At 49.7% G+C, this 16,433-nt stretch overlaps 2 protein-coding genes and 1 non-coding gene across 10 annotated transcripts in view; 2 read left to right on the forward strand and 1 right to left on the reverse strand.

Annotated features, from left to right (window-relative positions):
* Nucleotides 1-4,957: 4,957 nt before the first annotated feature.
* The window catches only part of TSFM (Ts translation elongation factor, mitochondrial), a 39,296-nt gene continuing 27,820 nt past the window's right edge, over nucleotides 4,958-16,433 (reverse strand). The window contains exons 6-9 of one of the 8 annotated variants that reach the window (XR_009209233.1): nucleotides 14,216-14,674; nucleotides 13,962-14,112; nucleotides 5,876-6,051; nucleotides 4,958-5,670 (exon numbers count right to left, since the gene is read on the reverse strand). The gene's annotated coding sequence lies outside the window, so the exon portion shown is untranslated. Of the gene's footprint in view, nucleotides 5,715-5,875; nucleotides 6,052-13,961; nucleotides 14,113-14,215; nucleotides 14,675-16,433 lie in introns of all 8 variants that reach the window. The other 7 variants (XR_009209231.1, XR_009209232.1, XR_009209234.1 and 4 more) reach the window with 7 other exon arrangements.
* AVIL (advillin) overlaps nucleotides 6,069-16,433 on the forward strand; it is a 24,091-nt gene continuing 13,726 nt past the window's right edge. Inside the window, exons 1-13 of the mRNA XM_032173214.2 lie at nucleotides 6,069-6,134; nucleotides 7,904-7,978; nucleotides 8,708-8,904; nucleotides 11,397-11,505; nucleotides 11,598-11,708; nucleotides 11,974-12,176; nucleotides 12,639-12,717; nucleotides 12,830-12,928; nucleotides 13,990-14,143; nucleotides 14,244-14,344; nucleotides 14,811-14,948; nucleotides 15,049-15,207; nucleotides 15,999-16,178. Coding sequence (XP_032029105.1) covers nucleotides 6,069-6,134; nucleotides 7,904-7,978; nucleotides 8,708-8,904; nucleotides 11,397-11,505; nucleotides 11,598-11,708; nucleotides 11,974-12,176; nucleotides 12,639-12,717; nucleotides 12,830-12,928; nucleotides 13,990-14,143; nucleotides 14,244-14,344; nucleotides 14,811-14,948; nucleotides 15,049-15,207; nucleotides 15,999-16,178 — 1,671 coding nt within the window. The remainder of the gene's footprint in view (nucleotides 6,135-7,903; nucleotides 7,979-8,707; nucleotides 8,905-11,396; nucleotides 11,506-11,597; nucleotides 11,709-11,973; nucleotides 12,177-12,638; nucleotides 12,718-12,829; nucleotides 12,929-13,989; nucleotides 14,144-14,243; nucleotides 14,345-14,810; nucleotides 14,949-15,048; nucleotides 15,208-15,998; nucleotides 16,179-16,433) is intronic.
* On the forward strand, nucleotides 16,279-16,385 carry LOC116481395 (U6 spliceosomal RNA). Its single transcript, XR_004251550.1, has one exon. It is a non-coding gene; the product is annotated as a U6 spliceosomal RNA (small nuclear RNA).

The raw sequence follows: 16,433 nt of genomic DNA on the forward strand, positions 1-16,433 counted from the left end.
TGTGGGGTCCCGGTGTACCTAAAGGGAGAAGGGCCCCATGTGCTAGCCAGAAATATACCGTCTCTTGAAGGAAAGCAGCTCAGACTCTTAGAGCCAGCTGTGGCTTCAGACCCAAGGCCTGACCTAGGCTGCTATCCTAATATTACAGGAAGGGCCTCTCTTCCAAGCCCCACCCTAAGGGTTAGCCCTTGGCCAAATCTTTTGCTGTCTGGGCCCAGCCAGGCTTTTCTGACTAAATAAGCAATAAGAGGCTCTAAGCTGACTGAGTTGCAAGGACCCTTTCCGCCCTCCCTTGGATCTCCATGTTTTTCCAGATGGAGGAAGAGCATATGCCACCCCCTTTCCTAACAGGCTTGTCCAAGTGCTTGGTGTGGGACCCATGACCAAAGCCCAGGATGGCTTGGTGGGAGTGTCCCTGCTGCATCTGCATGAAGCCCCTGTTTTCTAGGCCTCACTCCCATCAGAACCCTGCCTGCCCACCTGCAACTCCCCCACAGCAATGCCATTCCCACTTGCCCCAGAGAAGCTACTCAGCCAAACCTAGCCAGGGTCCATTCATGTGGACCAGAGCCAGCCTAGTCATTATTTGCTGTCAGGTTTCCAGTTTCACTGTGTGTTAGGGCAAGGGATGATTGTAAAATTTGCTCCTCGAAGGAATCAGTCCAGGCTCAATTTTGGAGGGCAAGACAGGGAGGAGGCTGCTTCATCCCAGACTCTCTTCTAGAGCTTCCCACCATCAGCCCCTCCCACTTGAGACTGGTCTTTGGGAGGCAATAGGCCACCATGCCTGGTCAGCACCAATTCAAGCCATGCCAGGAATCTGCCTACCTGCCAGGTTCAGTTCTTTTAAGGTGCCTCTTCAGGGACACAGTGTGTCTCTCTGATTGGGCTTCTAAATCAAAAGCCTGATGTTCGTGTCCCTCTCATAGGGGGAGCTTTGGACACAGGACCAGTTTGGAAAAGGGTCAGGTAAGGGTTTCCACTCTGCACATTGTAGAGGGGACACTCTGTAGGCCCATGGGTCCCTTACTAGAGAGGTTGAGTGAATTTGCCTTCAGTTAACCTAGGACCTTCTGTTTAGCTTCCTCCTGCTTCCCAAAGATTTTAAGCATTTTGTAAATGTATAAACTCACCTCTGGTAACAGTGGCCCAGGCGCTGCTTTGTGCTAAAAGCATGGGAAATGTAAAGGCAGTCTTTCCCTGGGAAATGGATACTATTCTATTCTGCTGCCCCTACCTGTTCCTGAGGCCTCATTTAGAAAGAGAATCCCCTCAGAAGGCTGTCTGGCACCCAGTGTCCTAGCCAGGCCAAGTATATGAGAAAGGTAAGTCCATTTTCCCCTTCAGGTCCTCAGTGGATTACTTAACCACTGCTGCCCCTCGGTCCCTTTTTCCTAAACGGGTTTAGTTCTGTCTTTTTCTCCTTTTTCCTAAATGCTGGTAAATATCTACATTCAGCCAGGGAAGAGGAGGCCAGAGGTCAGGCCAGCTGCCCCATTCTTTTAACGTTGTAGGGCCTGCCTCTGGAGCGGACCCTCCTCTTTGGGCCTCGTGAGCTTTTTTGCTTATCATGTTCCATTTCGTGCCGCTTTCCCCCTTCAAGATGCCATTTGGAGGGTAGGGGATCTGCTTCCCACTGTGACTGGGCTATGGGATTCTGACTACCTTGCTTACAGATTCATGGTTTGATAAATTTGTTGTATTCAAAAACTTGAAATGCAGGACGCCATTAAGTGTCTGTTTATATTTTTGGAATATTTGTATTACTTACAATTAATTAATAAAAGTGGGTTTAAAAAACCTATCCAGGAATGTAAGCTGCCACTGACCTTCGTTGGCCCTTAAGTAAGTGTTCACTGGGTCCATAGCAAGCACCGCCTTTCTTCTCGCAGCCCCTTCCATCATGAAGCAGCCGCAGCCCCAGGCTGAGTGGGGTGTTGCACCCACCGGGAGGCCAGCTGCAGATGCCACACAGGGCTTCCGCTCAAGGTTACACCAGTTCTGCTGTGATCAACCCCATTGCAGTCAGGTGCTTAGCACGCATATATGCTTGATGTCCTATTGACTTCTGGGCATGAACCAGAAGGCCTAAGGGGATGGAATCTTTTTTTTTTTTTTTGAAATGGAGTCTTGCTCTGTTGCCCAGGCTAGAGTGCAATGGCACGATCTCGGCTCACTGCAACCTCCACCTCCCAGGTTCAAGCGATTCTCCTGCCTCAGCCTCCTGAGTAGCTGGGATTACAGGCGCCCGCCAGCACGCCCGGCTAATTTTTGTATTTTTAGTAGAGATGGGGTTTCACCATCTTGGCCAGGCTGTTTTCGAACTCCTGACCTTGTGATCCACCCACCTTAGCCTCCCAAAGTGCTGGGATTACAGGCGTGAGCCATCACCACACCCAGCCCTGGGGATGGAGTCTTGATTCTTCTGTGCCCCTCACTGATTCTTCCAAACTGGGAACCCTGAAGCTGAGAGCCTAGCATGGTTCCTGGCAAACAGTAGGCACTCAAATATTGATTGGTTACTGTATGACTAGTAGAGACCCCAACGAGCAAAACTGTGGCCTAATAAAATTCTCCTGGCTCCTCTCCCAGACTTCCCCTCCCTTTGAGAAATGCCAGAAGCTTCTTAGGGAGGCTCTTGCCAACCTAGACATCACAGGCACTCATGGGGCAGCTCCAGCCTCTGCCTCCTGTCATCACCATAATGCATCCATATCTACAATATGGCAAATTTCATATCCTTCCAACCTCTTTCCTGCATTATTGATGGGCTGCGTGCACTTTTTAAAAAATCAATTAGATCAGGGCGTGGAGCTGGAGTTCAAAGAAGCCCTTAAAAGTCTGCTCTTCTTGTTTTGCTGTTTTGAATACGCACAGATAAAGCTTTCCCTCTGGTTTGAATAAGTCAAGCTCAGTGCTAGGTTGGCTCTGATTGGCCAGGACTAGGAAAATGCGGTTAAGATGCAAACACAAGCAAATATAACCCAGTGTCTCTGCGGCCATGACTAAGCTAAGGCAGCAGGACCTGGAGCCTCCTGCTTTGGAGTGGTTCTTCAATACTGCTGCTGCCTACACGCCGGGAAACTGGGAAGGCTGGTGAGCGAGAAGGCAAGGTAAGGTGTCTGATTTACGGGGGCATGCCAGTTAATCCTCCTGAATGAGGAAGAAATGAAAGGAAGAGGAGCTTGAGAGTCCCTTGGCTTTGTCTTCTGAGATGAAGCTTTTAAAATGAACCAGGCATCTGGCCAGTTTTGCAAACTTCTTGTTGAGAAGAACCCCTTAGAGGCAGCTGAATGTATAGGGCACATTTTCAAAAGCTGGGAAAGACAGACCCCTTTCACCTACCCTTAGAGAAAAATGGTATGGAGCAAGGCAGGAGGAGTTAAAACCAGCTTCCTGACCCAGAGAGGTGGCTCACACCTGTAATCCCAACACTTTGGGAAGCCAGGGCATGAGGATTGTTTGAGCCCAGGAGTTTGTAACTTGTGATCATCCTGGGCAACATAGTGAGACCCTGTCTCTACAAAAAAAAAAAAAAAAATTAGCCAAGCATGGTGGTGCACACCTGTGGTCTCAGCTTCTCAGGAGGCTGAGGCAGAAGGATCACTTGAGCCCAGGAGGTGGAGGTTGCAGTGAGCCGTGACGGTACCACTGCACTCCAGCCTGGGTGACAGAGCAAGACCCTGTCTCAAAAACAACAACAAAAAACAGCTTCCTCTGCTCAGGGTCTGTCCATAAGGGCATCTCTGAGAATTACTGGCCACTGGCTTTTAATCTGACATTTCAAAACTGTGCCCCACACCCAAGGGGTTTCTGCAGTCCTCTTAAAGGATACTGAATTAGGATTTAGGGAGGAGAGAAGGAGAGACCCAGCTTTCGGAGATTTGATGTCAGAACTGTGTTTTCTCTGTGTTCCAGTGTGACAGGAAGTCCCTTCCTGGAGCTTATCCTCTCGCATTCAGGGTGCCTGGCCCAGTGAGCTCCTTGATTCCTAAATTCCTGCTGGGAAATGGGACAGGTTTCAGCCTTTGAGGCTCACAGTCCTAATTGCTGCCGGCTGGTTTGGCTTTTACCAGGGTGACAGTTCTCTGCCTCCAAGGAACGAATTCACTGGCCCTTGTCCCCTTCCCCTAGTTGGCTCATGGCTTTTGCCTTTAATGACTGCTACATAGGGTCTGAAGAAAACCCAAACACCATATTTCCTGGCAATTCTGAGCAGCACAGGGTGGGGCAGCACAAGTTATCAAATTAAATTCTCAAACACTGGCTGCTCCGCACCACTGCCTTGCTTTAGTCCTGCTGCAGCAGTAGACAAAGGGAGTTTGCTACTAGATGGCGCATGCTCTCCAAACTTGGCTTTGTCCATCAAGGTTCAAGAAAACAATGGTCAGACATGTTCCTCTTAAAAAGCACAGTATGTCCCCAAATAGCAAAAATCCATACAGTCCTTTCTGGGTGAATTTTTAAATCTTACGTAAATCCATCAACCCCATCCTTTTTCCTTTGCCTCTCGGGAGAAATTAATCTAGCTTTACATTAATTATGCATGTTATCAGATTTGAAGCTCCTTGAGAGCAGGTATTTTAATTCTATAAAGCCTCTACGTGACCTTGGACATGGGTAGGTGCTTAATTACCCAAGATGCTCCTTGAATACACATGGTACACGACCTACACAGACTTAGATCTTTACCACTTCCCCCCGCTCCCCACCCTGACTTGCTCAATCCTGAAGGAACTGAGACGTCTAAGTGTCTGAGGTTCACACTTCAAAGAGAAGCTTGGGTCTGTGTGGGAGGGAGAAAGGAAGCCATCTGTCTGCAGGCCAGACCAGGCCACACCCTGCTGGCACCCAGAATCCTTTGTCCCAGGCCCAGCCCTGCCATTTTACTTTCCTTTGCATCTGGAAAGCACAGGGAATATAGTAGTGACAAAGAAGGAAGGGTTGTTTGAGTTTTAGAATAGTTTACTCTAAAAAAAAAAAAGGATAAAAGCCAAAGAGAAGGTCAAAGTTGACTGTGGAGAAGGCCTTGCAAGCAGGGAACCTGGAAGAATTGGAATGAGAGTGAGAGAAGGCAACTGAGTCTGGAAATATTTTTTCTGACTAGATTTCTTTCCAAACGCCACTGAACTTAGATTGGTTTCGGAAGGGTTGTAGTACATCAAAGTGGCTAGAAGCACAGGTTTGGGGATCAGATAAGGATTTCATTCTAGAGTGTGATCTTGTGCAAGTTATTCAGCCTTTTTTTTTTTTTTTTTGGAAAATATATGCTTTTATTTTTCCATGATTACAAACACAACTGAATATCAAATGCACAAAGTAAGAATTATACGGGGGGAAAAAATCAGATACGTTCATATGTATATCACCTTTTCAAGGCTATTTCCATCCAGAATAACCTTGGTTTGCCAGGGCCAATAGAAAGAAGTCACAAAATCACCTTTAGTCAAATTTGTGTGTTTGCTTTCTTCTATAATTCCAATACCTCCACCATCAACGACTTGAGATAGCTGCCAAGGTGTTATATAATCAGTGCCAGTGTCTTCATCCATTCTACAACAAAGGCTGTCACTTCACACTTGGAAGGTTGCACAGCGGTCAGGCAGAGGTGCTCCTCACTTCCCAGATGGGGCGGGCGGGCCGAGGCACTCCTCACTTTATTCAGTCTTTCTAAACCTCAAATTCACACAATGTAAGATGAAGAAAATCACCTTCTGAAAATTAGAGATAACATATGCAAAGTGAATCAATACAGGGCTTAACATATTTATCACCCCTTTGGTAAATAACCATGATGATTACCAGAGCTCTTAAGGGCAATGGCAGGTGGTAGGCAGAACTCATGGGTGGTAATCCCCAGGCCAGCCAGGCTCACCATGTGCACTTGGACAAGTCCTTGCCCTCATCATTGTGAAATGGTGCAGGGATGCACCACGAGGGTGTGGCAGGATGGCTGACAACAGACTGGGAAGCAGCTCAGCAGAAAAACTGGATTGATGCCCACTATGGCAAGAGGTATCATCTCCCCTCTTGTTCTGTGATGTTTCAGTCCTGGAAAGACAAGCATCATGCCTCTGACCAGTGCCTTCAGGGCTGTGGACAACGACCCTGGGATCATTGTCTGGAGAATAGAGGTGAGCTGGGCTGGAGGCACCTTACTTGTGACCACTGGCATCTGGAAGCAGAGTCTGGCTGCCTGGGGCTGCTAGGCAACAGCCCGCCAGCACCCCTTAGCCTATGGTTTGAGGAGAATGAGAGGCAGCATCAAAGTACCTATTTCCCATCCTTCACCTCTCCTGGGTGCTCAAAGCAGGTGGTTGGCAGGTAGAGGAAATGTTCAGCCCCGAAGAACAGGGCTCCAGGCAAAAACAAGCTTGTCCTTTAGCCAGCCACCTGCTCAGTGAGTCTGCACTTGCAGGAAACACCCTGGAAAGACAGGTGGGACCTACTCAGCAGACTCCCGGCAGCTTCCATCAGAGAAATGGAACATGTCTTCCACAGGGCACCCTGGCTCCTACAAAATATGGGGAGAGGTGAGGGGGCACTGCAGAGGTGAGGGGGCACTGCAGAGATGAGGAGCTGTTCAGCCCGTCTCCTCTTGGGCTTGGGCCCCTCTGTGTGGCTGTGAGCTCCAGCAGTCCATAGCTTGGAAACACCCTGGCCTGGGTAGCTCCACCTGCCAGATACGAGGATTCCCCCTAACCCCTGCCCTGAGCCCAGTCAGTTGCTGCTGCATAAAACCCAGCGGTGATGCTTCACTTCACTATCCTCAGCCAGGAAGGGGGAGTCAGCAATCCAGCAAGCCTCGCAGAGATTGTGAGTCCCAGGTCACTTTCATTGTTTGAAGGCTTCCAGTTTCCTTAAAAACTAACAGGTACTGGCGGGGTGTGGTGGCCCACGCCTGTAATCCCAGCACTCTGGGAGGCTGAGGTGGGTGGATCACGAGGTCAGGAGATCGAGACCATCCTGGCTAACACGGTGAAACCCCACCTCTACTAAAAATACAAAAAATTAGCTGGGCGTGGTGGTGGGCGCCTATAGTCCCAGCTACTTGGGAGGCTGAGGCAGGAGAATGGCGTGAACCCAGGAGGCGGAGCTTGCAGTGAGCCGAGATCGTGCCACTGCACTCCAGCCTGGGAGACACAGTGAGACTCCGTCTCAAAAAAAAAAAGCAAACAAAAAAAAACAAGTACTAAAACACGGTTACCAGATTTACAGTATATTTAACATTTAACACATTTTACATAGAACACACACAAGTATGGCCGCAACTTTCCCTCACTTGGAGAGTGTGATGAAAATCTACATCAAGGCTGTGTGAACAGTCCTCCAGGGCCAAGCCATACATGCAGTGATAAATCAGGTTCCTGACCCAGATTCCAAATATAAGACACTTGGCACAGAGCCCTGCTGACCGCTGGCACTCTCCAAATGTTATCCTCCACCCCCCACGGCCCCGCAGAATCCAAGAGTTCTTTCCTACATGGGCCTGGGCCAGCACCCAGTGGTCAGCGTTGGGAAGAGCGTTGGAGGTGCTGGCACAACGGCTCAGAGAAGGGTTTGTACTTGGTCATTTATATCCAGCAAAGGGCTGGAGGTGGTTCACAGGCTTCCCACAATAGTGCGAGATGAGATCGGGTGGGAAGTGGAGAGGAGAACAGGGTGAGGGAAAGCAGGATAGGGACCAAGGTTCAGATCCGGGGTGATGCAAGCAGAGCTCACAGAAGCCAGAGGGGTGGCCACATTAACCCTGTGGCTGGCTGCCTAACATCCTATAAGGTCATTGAGAACATCTCCCTTCCTTCTCCCCACCACCTGCACCGAATGACAGAGAGGAGAGGGAGGCTCATGGGGAAGGGAGGCGGGAAGGGATGTAGCCTATACCCACCCCTTGTCCTTCCAGAAAATGGAGCTGGCGCTGGTGCCTGTGAGCGCCCATGGCAACTTCTATGAGGGGGACTGCTACGTCATCCTCTCGGTGAGCACCCTCCTCCCCACTCCTGTGAGCCTCTCCCCTGGGGCCAGTTCTTGGGCTCTACTGGGAGATGTGCTGGTGAGGGAAGATAGTCGGTCCCTGGTATCGGTCTCAATGGTTCCTCAGTGCTATGCAGAGCAGACCTCCAGTCTGACTATCAAAGGCCATCATTAGGCCTGGGTTTTTAATTCTGCATCAGAGGATGGGGGTAGGACCCTCAGTCTGCACCTCAATGAGCCACCCACAAGCAGCACTTCTCCCGGGCCTAGGCCCCACATTAAAGTGGTGTGGAAGGCGGCCTGATAAATGCAAGGCCTGTCTCTGGCCTCAAAGTGCTCATTCTCATGGAGGAGACTCACATGAACGGTGCTGACAGGGTCGTGCAGATGTACAGATCAGCACTGTGCCAGCTGTGTGAGTGCAAGGGACCAAGGGGACCTGTGAGGTAAGCCTGCAACCCGGCTGGGAAAAGATCCCTGTTGGTCTCTATTTATTTGGGGAACAACAAGCTGTCAACTTTCCCCAAATGTGGGGAGGAATTTGGGCTGCCAAAGCTTATGCCATGATTGCAGGTCTACTTGGGGGCCAGGGCAGCTCCCACATCCACTGCAGGAGAGAGGGTCCTCAGTCTGCCAAGGGCAGGCACATGTGCTGCATTCTCCCCATAACAGGGGCCAGCAGCAAAGGGGAGGTGAGCTGGCCCCTGACCTGATCTCTCTGACTACCTCCCAGACCCGGAGAGTGACCAGTCTCCTATCCCAGGACATCCACTTCTGGATCGGGAAGGACTCCTCCCAGGATGAGCAAAGCTGCGCAGCCATCTATACCACACAGCTGGACGACTACCTGGGAGGCAGCCCTGTGCAGCACCGAGAGGTCCAGTACCATGAGTCAGATACTTTCCGTGGCTACTTCAAGCAGGGCATCATGTGAGTAGGGGTGCACAGAGCAAGGACAGAAACAGCAGCTTACAGAGGAGGAAACCCAAAAGGCCAACATGCATATCAAGAAAGTAATCAGAGAAATGCAAATCAAAACAAAGCTGTCACTTCCACCCACTAGAGCAGCAAATTAAACAGCTGGGATGTGCCAAGTGTTGGCAAGGCTATGGGGAAACAGGAGCCCTTGTGCCCTGCTGATGGAAGTGTGGACTAGCGCAGCATCCTGGAGAGTAGTCAGTGCCACTTGCAAATCCCACTTCTGCGTGTGTAACTCACAGAAATCCTCACGTATCCAGGTCCATAAGGGCACATGGACCAGACTGCTCATAGCAGCCTCATTAATGATGTTAGGAAGCTGCAGGCAACGTAGATGTCCATCACTCGGAGACTGGACATGCACACCAGAGTATTATGCGGTAGCCAGAAGCAACAGATTAGATACACACCTAACACAAGGACAGAGCTCACAAACATGGTGCTTAGCACACCAAGTAAGAAACAGACTAAGACATATAACAGAATGCCAATTTCTGTTTTAAGAAGCACGTGCATGGCCGGGCGTGGTGGCTCATGCCTGTAATCCCAGCACTTTGGAAGGCCGAGGCAGGCGGATCACGAGGTCAGGAGTTCAAGACCAGCCTGATCAACATGGTGAAACCCTGTCTCTACTAAAAATACAAAAATTAGCCGGGCGTGCTGGTGCACACCTGTAATCCCAGCTACTCGGGAGGCTGAGGCAGGAGAATCGTTTGAGCCCAGGAGGCGAAGGTTGCAGTGAGCTGAGATCGTGCCACTGCCCTCCAGCCCTGCAACAGAGCAAGACACCATCTCAAACAAAACAAAACAAAAACATGCACACAAAACAACAGGATAGGTTGGGCATGGTGGCTCACACCTGTAATCCCAGCACTTTGGGAGGCTGAGGCAGGAGGATAGCTTGAGCCCAAGAGTTCAAGATCAGCCTAGGCAACATAGTGAGACCCTCATCTCTACAAAAAATATTTTGTAAAAAAGCTAGCCAGGCATGGCGGTGCACTCCTATAGTCCTAGCTACTCCATGGGCTGAGGGTATTGAGCCCTCAATTATCGAGCCTGCAGTCCCTGATGAGGCTCACTTGAGCCCGGTAGGTCAAGGCTGCAATGAGCCATGATTGCACTACTGAACTCTAGCCTGGGTGACAGAGTGAGACCCCATCTTTAAAAAAAAAAGGTGGGGGGCACAGTTTACTAGAATGAAAATAAAAAGGTCAACGTTAGAATGGAAGTGTATGGGAGAGAGGAATGGGAGTAGGGCAGGCAGATAAAGGGAATGCACAGACACGTAACACAAGAGAGGGAGCGAAGGCCGATGATAATGTTCCATCAACTGAGAAGTTTAACTCAAAACTTTGCCCCTGATATTAAAACAAAAAGAGGAATTCCAATGAGCTTGAGAATTGTGAGGCTGGGCCAAGATCAGCTTCTTGCAGGTCAGCAGTCTCCACTGACTGAGGCCCTTCTGGGCACAGAGGAGCACACTGAACCACTGGGGAACCCAAGGACAAAGCCCCTCTGCTCTGGGGCTACCTTCTGCATTCCCTTAAAGTGCAGGACTCCTGGCTCGGAGGCTGGGCTGGGCTGAGTGCAGGGTGGGCGAGCTGATTCCTAGGGTAGGTGGTCTTAAGGCTGTGGAGTCATTAATGCTTCTGCTGCGGCCCAACTTTTATCCCTCTCCCAGTAACACACTGGCATTCAGACAGTTCCTGGAACAAAACAAGCCCTCTGTGCTGTGGGGCTCTTCGTCACTGATGTCTCCTCTGCCTGGAGCACTATTCCTCTGGGTATTGGTTCATTTTCCTTAGAGTATCTCAGCTCAAATGTCATTTCTTCAGAGAAGACTGCCCTGACTCGCTACCAGAAAGTCACTCACCCAGTCTACTTGTGGGGCAGCAGCTGCCACCGTCTCTATTTACCTTGCTGATGTACTGTCGTCATCACATGAGTGAGGCTGCATCTGTGTAATTCACCACTGTCTCCCTAGCACATAGCAGGCACTCAATTGTTAAAATTGTTAAATTTTTAAAACTGTTAAATTTTTAAAATTGTTAAAATTGTTAAATTTGTTAAAAATTGTTAAAAATAACACAACCACCGGGCACGGTGGCTCACGCTTGTAATCCCAGCACTTTGGGAGGCCGAGGCGGGCGGATCACGAGGTCAGGAGATCAAGACCACAGTGAAACCCCGTCTCTACTAAAAATACAAAAAATCAGCCGGGCGTGGTGGTGGGCGCCTGTAGTCCCAGCTACTCGGAGAGGCTGAGGCAGGAGAATGGCGTGAACCCGGGAAGGCGGAGCTTGCAGTGAGCCGAGATTGCGCCACTGCACTCCAGCCTGGGCGACAGAGCGAGACTCTGTCTCAAAAAAATAAAAAAGTAATAAAAAAATAACAGAACCTAGCACATAGCAGGCACTCAAATAACGTAATGGATGTTCCCTTAGCTACAAGCAGGGGGGTGTCACCTCTGGGATGAAGCATGTGGAGACCAACACCTATGACGTGAAGCGGCTGCTACATGTGAAAGGGAAAAGAAACATCAGGGCTACTGAGGTTAGTCCTGCACACTGTCTGCCCCGGGCCCAGGGCTTCTCCACCTGGTACCTAAGAATTCTTCCTGAACAATGTTTACCTCTCATCGACAGGTGGAAATGAGCTGGGACAGTTTCAACCGAGGTGATGTCTTCTTGCTGGACCTTGGGAAAGTCATCATCCAATGGAATGGCCCAGAGAGCAACAGTGGGGAGCGCCTGAAGGTATGGCTTCCTAGCCTTAGCACTCTCTCAAGTTCCTCTTTCTTCTTCCCTCCATGCTGGCTATTCCCCAAGAATCAAGGTGGAGCCCTTGCCTTTGAGTAGAATCTGTCTTGGAGACAGGCCAAGTGTGTGAGTTTGTGACTCACCCTGGACTCCTCAGCATCTGAGTAACTCCTGTGTCTGGGATCTAGGCTGCTCTCCCCAAAGACATCAGGCAGAAAGGGGTCCCAGAGGAGCTGAGGGCTTCCTTGGGCTTCTTTGACAGGCTATGCTTCTGGCAAAGGATATTCGAGACAGGGAGCGAGGGGGCCGTGCTGAAATAGGAGTGATCGAGGGAGACAAGGAGGCAGCCAGCCCAGAGCTGATGAAAGTCCTTCAGGACACCCTTGGCCGACGCTCCATTATCAAGCCTGCAGTCCCTGATGAGATCATAGATCAGCAGCAGAAATCAAATATCATGTTGTATCAGTGAGTAGCTAAACCCGGCTTTAGCTGGAAGCTGGGGTGGGGGGGGAAGGTGTCCCCTAGAACACTGGCCACCTCTGCTTGGCTCCTTGTTTTCGGTGTAGCCATCTGGTTTTCTTCTTAGTCCTTTTCAAACGTAGCTCCTAGAAAGCTTGGAGATCCCCCACTCAAGGAGGCAGTTGTTCTTGTTAGCAACTCTCCTGATCTTTTGAGGAGACCTTTCCTTTACTCTGGCCTACACATGCCCAGGGATGTGGAAGGGATAATGTTTGGGAGACAGATGAACAAAAGTCTCCACCAGAGAAAAAAGTCCGCACATGCCTGTCCTCACTCAAGCCATGGCTGTCTTAGGAAGTCACACTCTACCCAGAAACTCCAAACTAAAACCAAACCACAACAACATCTAGTTGACTACAAGATGCTTTATAGAGGAAAAGACACAGGCTAACCTCTCCCCTTCTCCAGTATCTCAGATTCAGCTGGGCAGCTGGCAGTCACAGAGGTAGCAACGAGGCCTCTGGTCCAGGACTTACTGAACCATGATGTAAGTAGAGTTTGGGTGGACTTAGCTTGGGGTAGCCAGACCTGCTTCAGAAGCAGACCCTGTGCAAAATCTTCCTTCTGGTCTTGATCAACCATATCTCTGGCTGCTTTAGGACTGCTACATCCTGGACCAAAGTGGAACCAAAATCTACATGTGGAAAGGAAAAGGAGCCACAAAGGCTGAAAAACAGGCAGCCATGTCTAAAGCGCTGGTAGGAGCTACAGATGTGCAATACTGTTCAAATAATTCTGCTAAGAGCACTTCAGGTGTGTCACTTCACAGAGCCATGCTAGGTATTTGAGCATATAACATTGTGCTTACACACATGGACTGCAAAGTCAGGCAGACAAACTGGGATTCAAATCCAGGTTTTGTCTTTTCCAGCTGTGTGCTCTGAGGAAGACATACTTAACACCTCTGGGCCTCAGTTTCCCCATATCTAACATGGGGGTCATACCCATCTCCTAGGGTTATTGTGAGGATTAAATATCATTTGTAAAGCACTCAGGGCCGGGCGCAGTGGCTCACGCCTGTAATCCCAGCACTTTGGGAGGCCGAGGCAGGCGGATCACCTGAGGTAAGGAGTTCAAGACCAGCCTGGCCAACATGGTGAAACCCCGTCTCTACTAAAGATACAAAAAAAATTATCCGGGCATGGTGGCGTATGCCGGTAGTCCGGGCTACCTGGCGGGGCGCTGAGATAGGAAAATCACTTGAACCCGGGAGGTTGCAGTGAGCTGGGATCAGGCCACTGCACTCCAGCCTAGGTGAGAGTGAGACTCCGTCTCAAAAAAAAAAAAAAAAAGCACTCAAAACAGTTCTTGGCACACAGGACCTGATGAATAAAAGGTGGCTGTTATTATTGAAGGGGATATCACATATCAAGGTTAATGGCCCTGTCCTCAAGGAGCTTATATTTGTGCAGATCCATGGAGATGAACCAAGCCAGATGCACTTACAAAGCAATAAATGAGCAAACAAATGTGATGCAAAGTCAGTAAGTACAAAAGTACTGAAAGAACACAGCATAATCTTCCTAAAAATTAACAATCATAATCACCGCAAGCCAATAAAGAGATCCAAAAATATTCCACTCAGTCATTTTTTTTTAGGCAGGTACCTTGGTCCTTAGACAAAAGTGAGTTAGAATTTGACTCTGACTCCCAGAGGGTGACTCTTATCATGTGGCTTCATAGAGGTGAATTACCAGACAAGCAAAGAACTCAGTGTATTCCACCACTGACCTGCCTTTGGGAATGGGTGGCTCTGCAGGGCTTCATCAAGATGAAGGGCTACCCCAGCAGCACCAATGTGGAGACCGTCAATGATGGTGCTGAGTCGGCCATGTTCAAGCAGCTGTTCCAGAAGTGGTCAGTAAAGGACCAGACCATGGGCCTGGGGAAAACGTTCAGCATTGGTAAAATTGGTGAGACTGCCCCCAGATCATCCTGTCACTGCTAAGACTCTAGAAAGGCAGGCACAGATGCTTCTTACTCACTCGGCTTTTCCCAACCCTTTCTCCACAGCTAAAGTTTTCCAGGATAAATTTGATGTGACTCTGCTACATACCAAGCCAGAGGTAGCTGCCCAGGAAAGAATGGTCGATGATGGCAACGGAAAAGTTGAGGTAAGCCCAATGATTCAAATGTCAGGGCAGGAAGCACTGACCTTCCTGGCTGTCCTGCTGGGGGCAGGGGTGCAGGCGATTCTGTGTCTGCTTTGCTTTCCCTTTCCCCTCCAGCACCTCAGGAGTCTTCTCTAAGAGTCTTGTGAGTCTGTAGAGTTTTCAGGGGAGTGAAAGGCACATCCTTAAATGTGCTATCAGTATCTCACCTGGAAGATATATTCAAATCATTGCTCAGCCTTGCAAAGACCAAGCCATGATGGGATGCTCCTGACCAGGATGGCCCAGTTCATCTCAGGATTCAAATCATGCAAATGTGATGAGTCCTCAGCACTGGGAGAGAAACAGAGGGAGAGAGAGAACACGGAGTAAACGTCAGCACCTTCCCCACCTGGATTCTCTCTTTAGCGTGACCTAGCCCCTCCCAGCACCCCCATCTCTGGAAAACGGTGTCTCCTTCTATGCTCAGGTCTGGAGAATTGAGAACCTGGAGCTGGTCCCTGTGGAATATCAATGGTATGGCTTCTTCTATGGGGGAGACTGTTATCTGGTCCTCTACACATACGAGGTGAACGGGAAGCCACATCACATCTTGTACATCTGGCAGGTAGGCCTGGCACAGGCTTCAGCTTTGGATCCTGATGCATCCTCTGGCCACTGGGCTGGGGCGGGGAGCATGGGTCCTTCATGGCCTCTCACCATTGCAGGGCCGCCACGCCTCACAGGATGAGCTGGCAGCCTCAGCATATCAGGCAGTGGAGGTGGATCAGCAGTTTGATGGGGCCGCTGTGCAGGTTCGAGTCAGGATGGGGACGGAGCCACGCCACTTCATGGCCATCTTCAAAGGGAAGCTAGTTATCTTTGAGGTGAGGATGCTGTGATAAAATTACACCGTGAGCTGGAATGTTCCAAACTAACAAACCAGCATGGGACTATTGGAGAGCAGAGGAGGGGTGAGGTAGGGAGTCAGGCTTGGATTAGACAGAGGAAGAAGGGGGTTAATCCCTCTAAGACAGTCAAGTGAATCCCAGCTGCCTAGGGCTTCAAGTCTGAACCACTATCTAAATTATGTTCAAGGTCTTTCATAACCTGACCCATATTACCTATGCAGGTGCACCACCCTCAGCTCCCTAACCTGCACCCTCCACTCCAGTCAGGTGGGTCTCTTCATTAGACCTCACATGTACCATACCACACCCCTCCCACTGCAGATGTGCCCTTCCAAATTCAAGTCCCACTTCTTCCATGAAGCCCCGGCTGAAGCACTACCAAGCAATGCGTAATGTCACATGCTTGATATCACCTAAGTTTGGGGTCAAGTCCTAGCCTTGTCATTTACTAGTCAAGTTTCCAAGTCTCAGTTTCCTCATCTGTACTGAGGAATAATAACATCTACTTCATAGAGTTATCATGAGGATCAATGAAATGATGTAGGTAAGGCACCAGTCACAGAGCCTGGCATATGATAAAGTTCTCAGAATGAAAGCTGTTGTTACTGGTACCATAACTCCAGCTCACCCTGACCCTTTCCAGTGAGCCTAGAAGCTCCTCAAGGGCAAACATAGTATTACAACATTCACGTTTCCCACAACAGCTCCTCTAGCGCTCTGCTCACATGGTGCTCCTTAGATCTGGACTCTGCTTTTCTTCTCTCTAGGGTGGGACTTCCAGGAAGGGAAATGCCGAGCCTGACCCTCCGGTAAGACTCTTCCAAATTCATGGAAATGACAAATCTAACACCAAAGCAGTGGAGGTTCCAGCCTTTGCCTCCTCCCTAAACTCCAATGATGTCTTTCTGCTGCGAACTCAGGCAGAGCACTACCTGTGGTACGGCAAGGTAGGATGGCTGGGCCCCAGGGTCAGACTAGCCCCTGGGAGCCCAGACCTGCACTCCCCTCCTCCTGTCAGCAAGGTCAAAGGACCTTGAGTAGGCTGGAGTGCTTGCTTCGGCAGCACATATACCAAAATTGGAACGATACAGAGAAGATTAGCATGGTCCCTGCACAAGGATGGCATGCAAATTCGTGAAGCATTCCATATTAAAAATAAAAAAAAGCCGGGTGCGGTGGCTCATGCCTGTAATCCCAGCACT

The sequence above is a fragment of the Hylobates moloch genome, unplaced genomic scaffold (assembly GCF_009828535.3).
Source record: "Hylobates moloch isolate HMO894 unplaced genomic scaffold, HMol_V3 SCAFFOLD_13, whole genome shotgun sequence".
In the NCBI taxonomy this organism is placed as follows: domain Eukaryota; kingdom Metazoa; phylum Chordata; class Mammalia; order Primates; family Hylobatidae; genus Hylobates; species Hylobates moloch.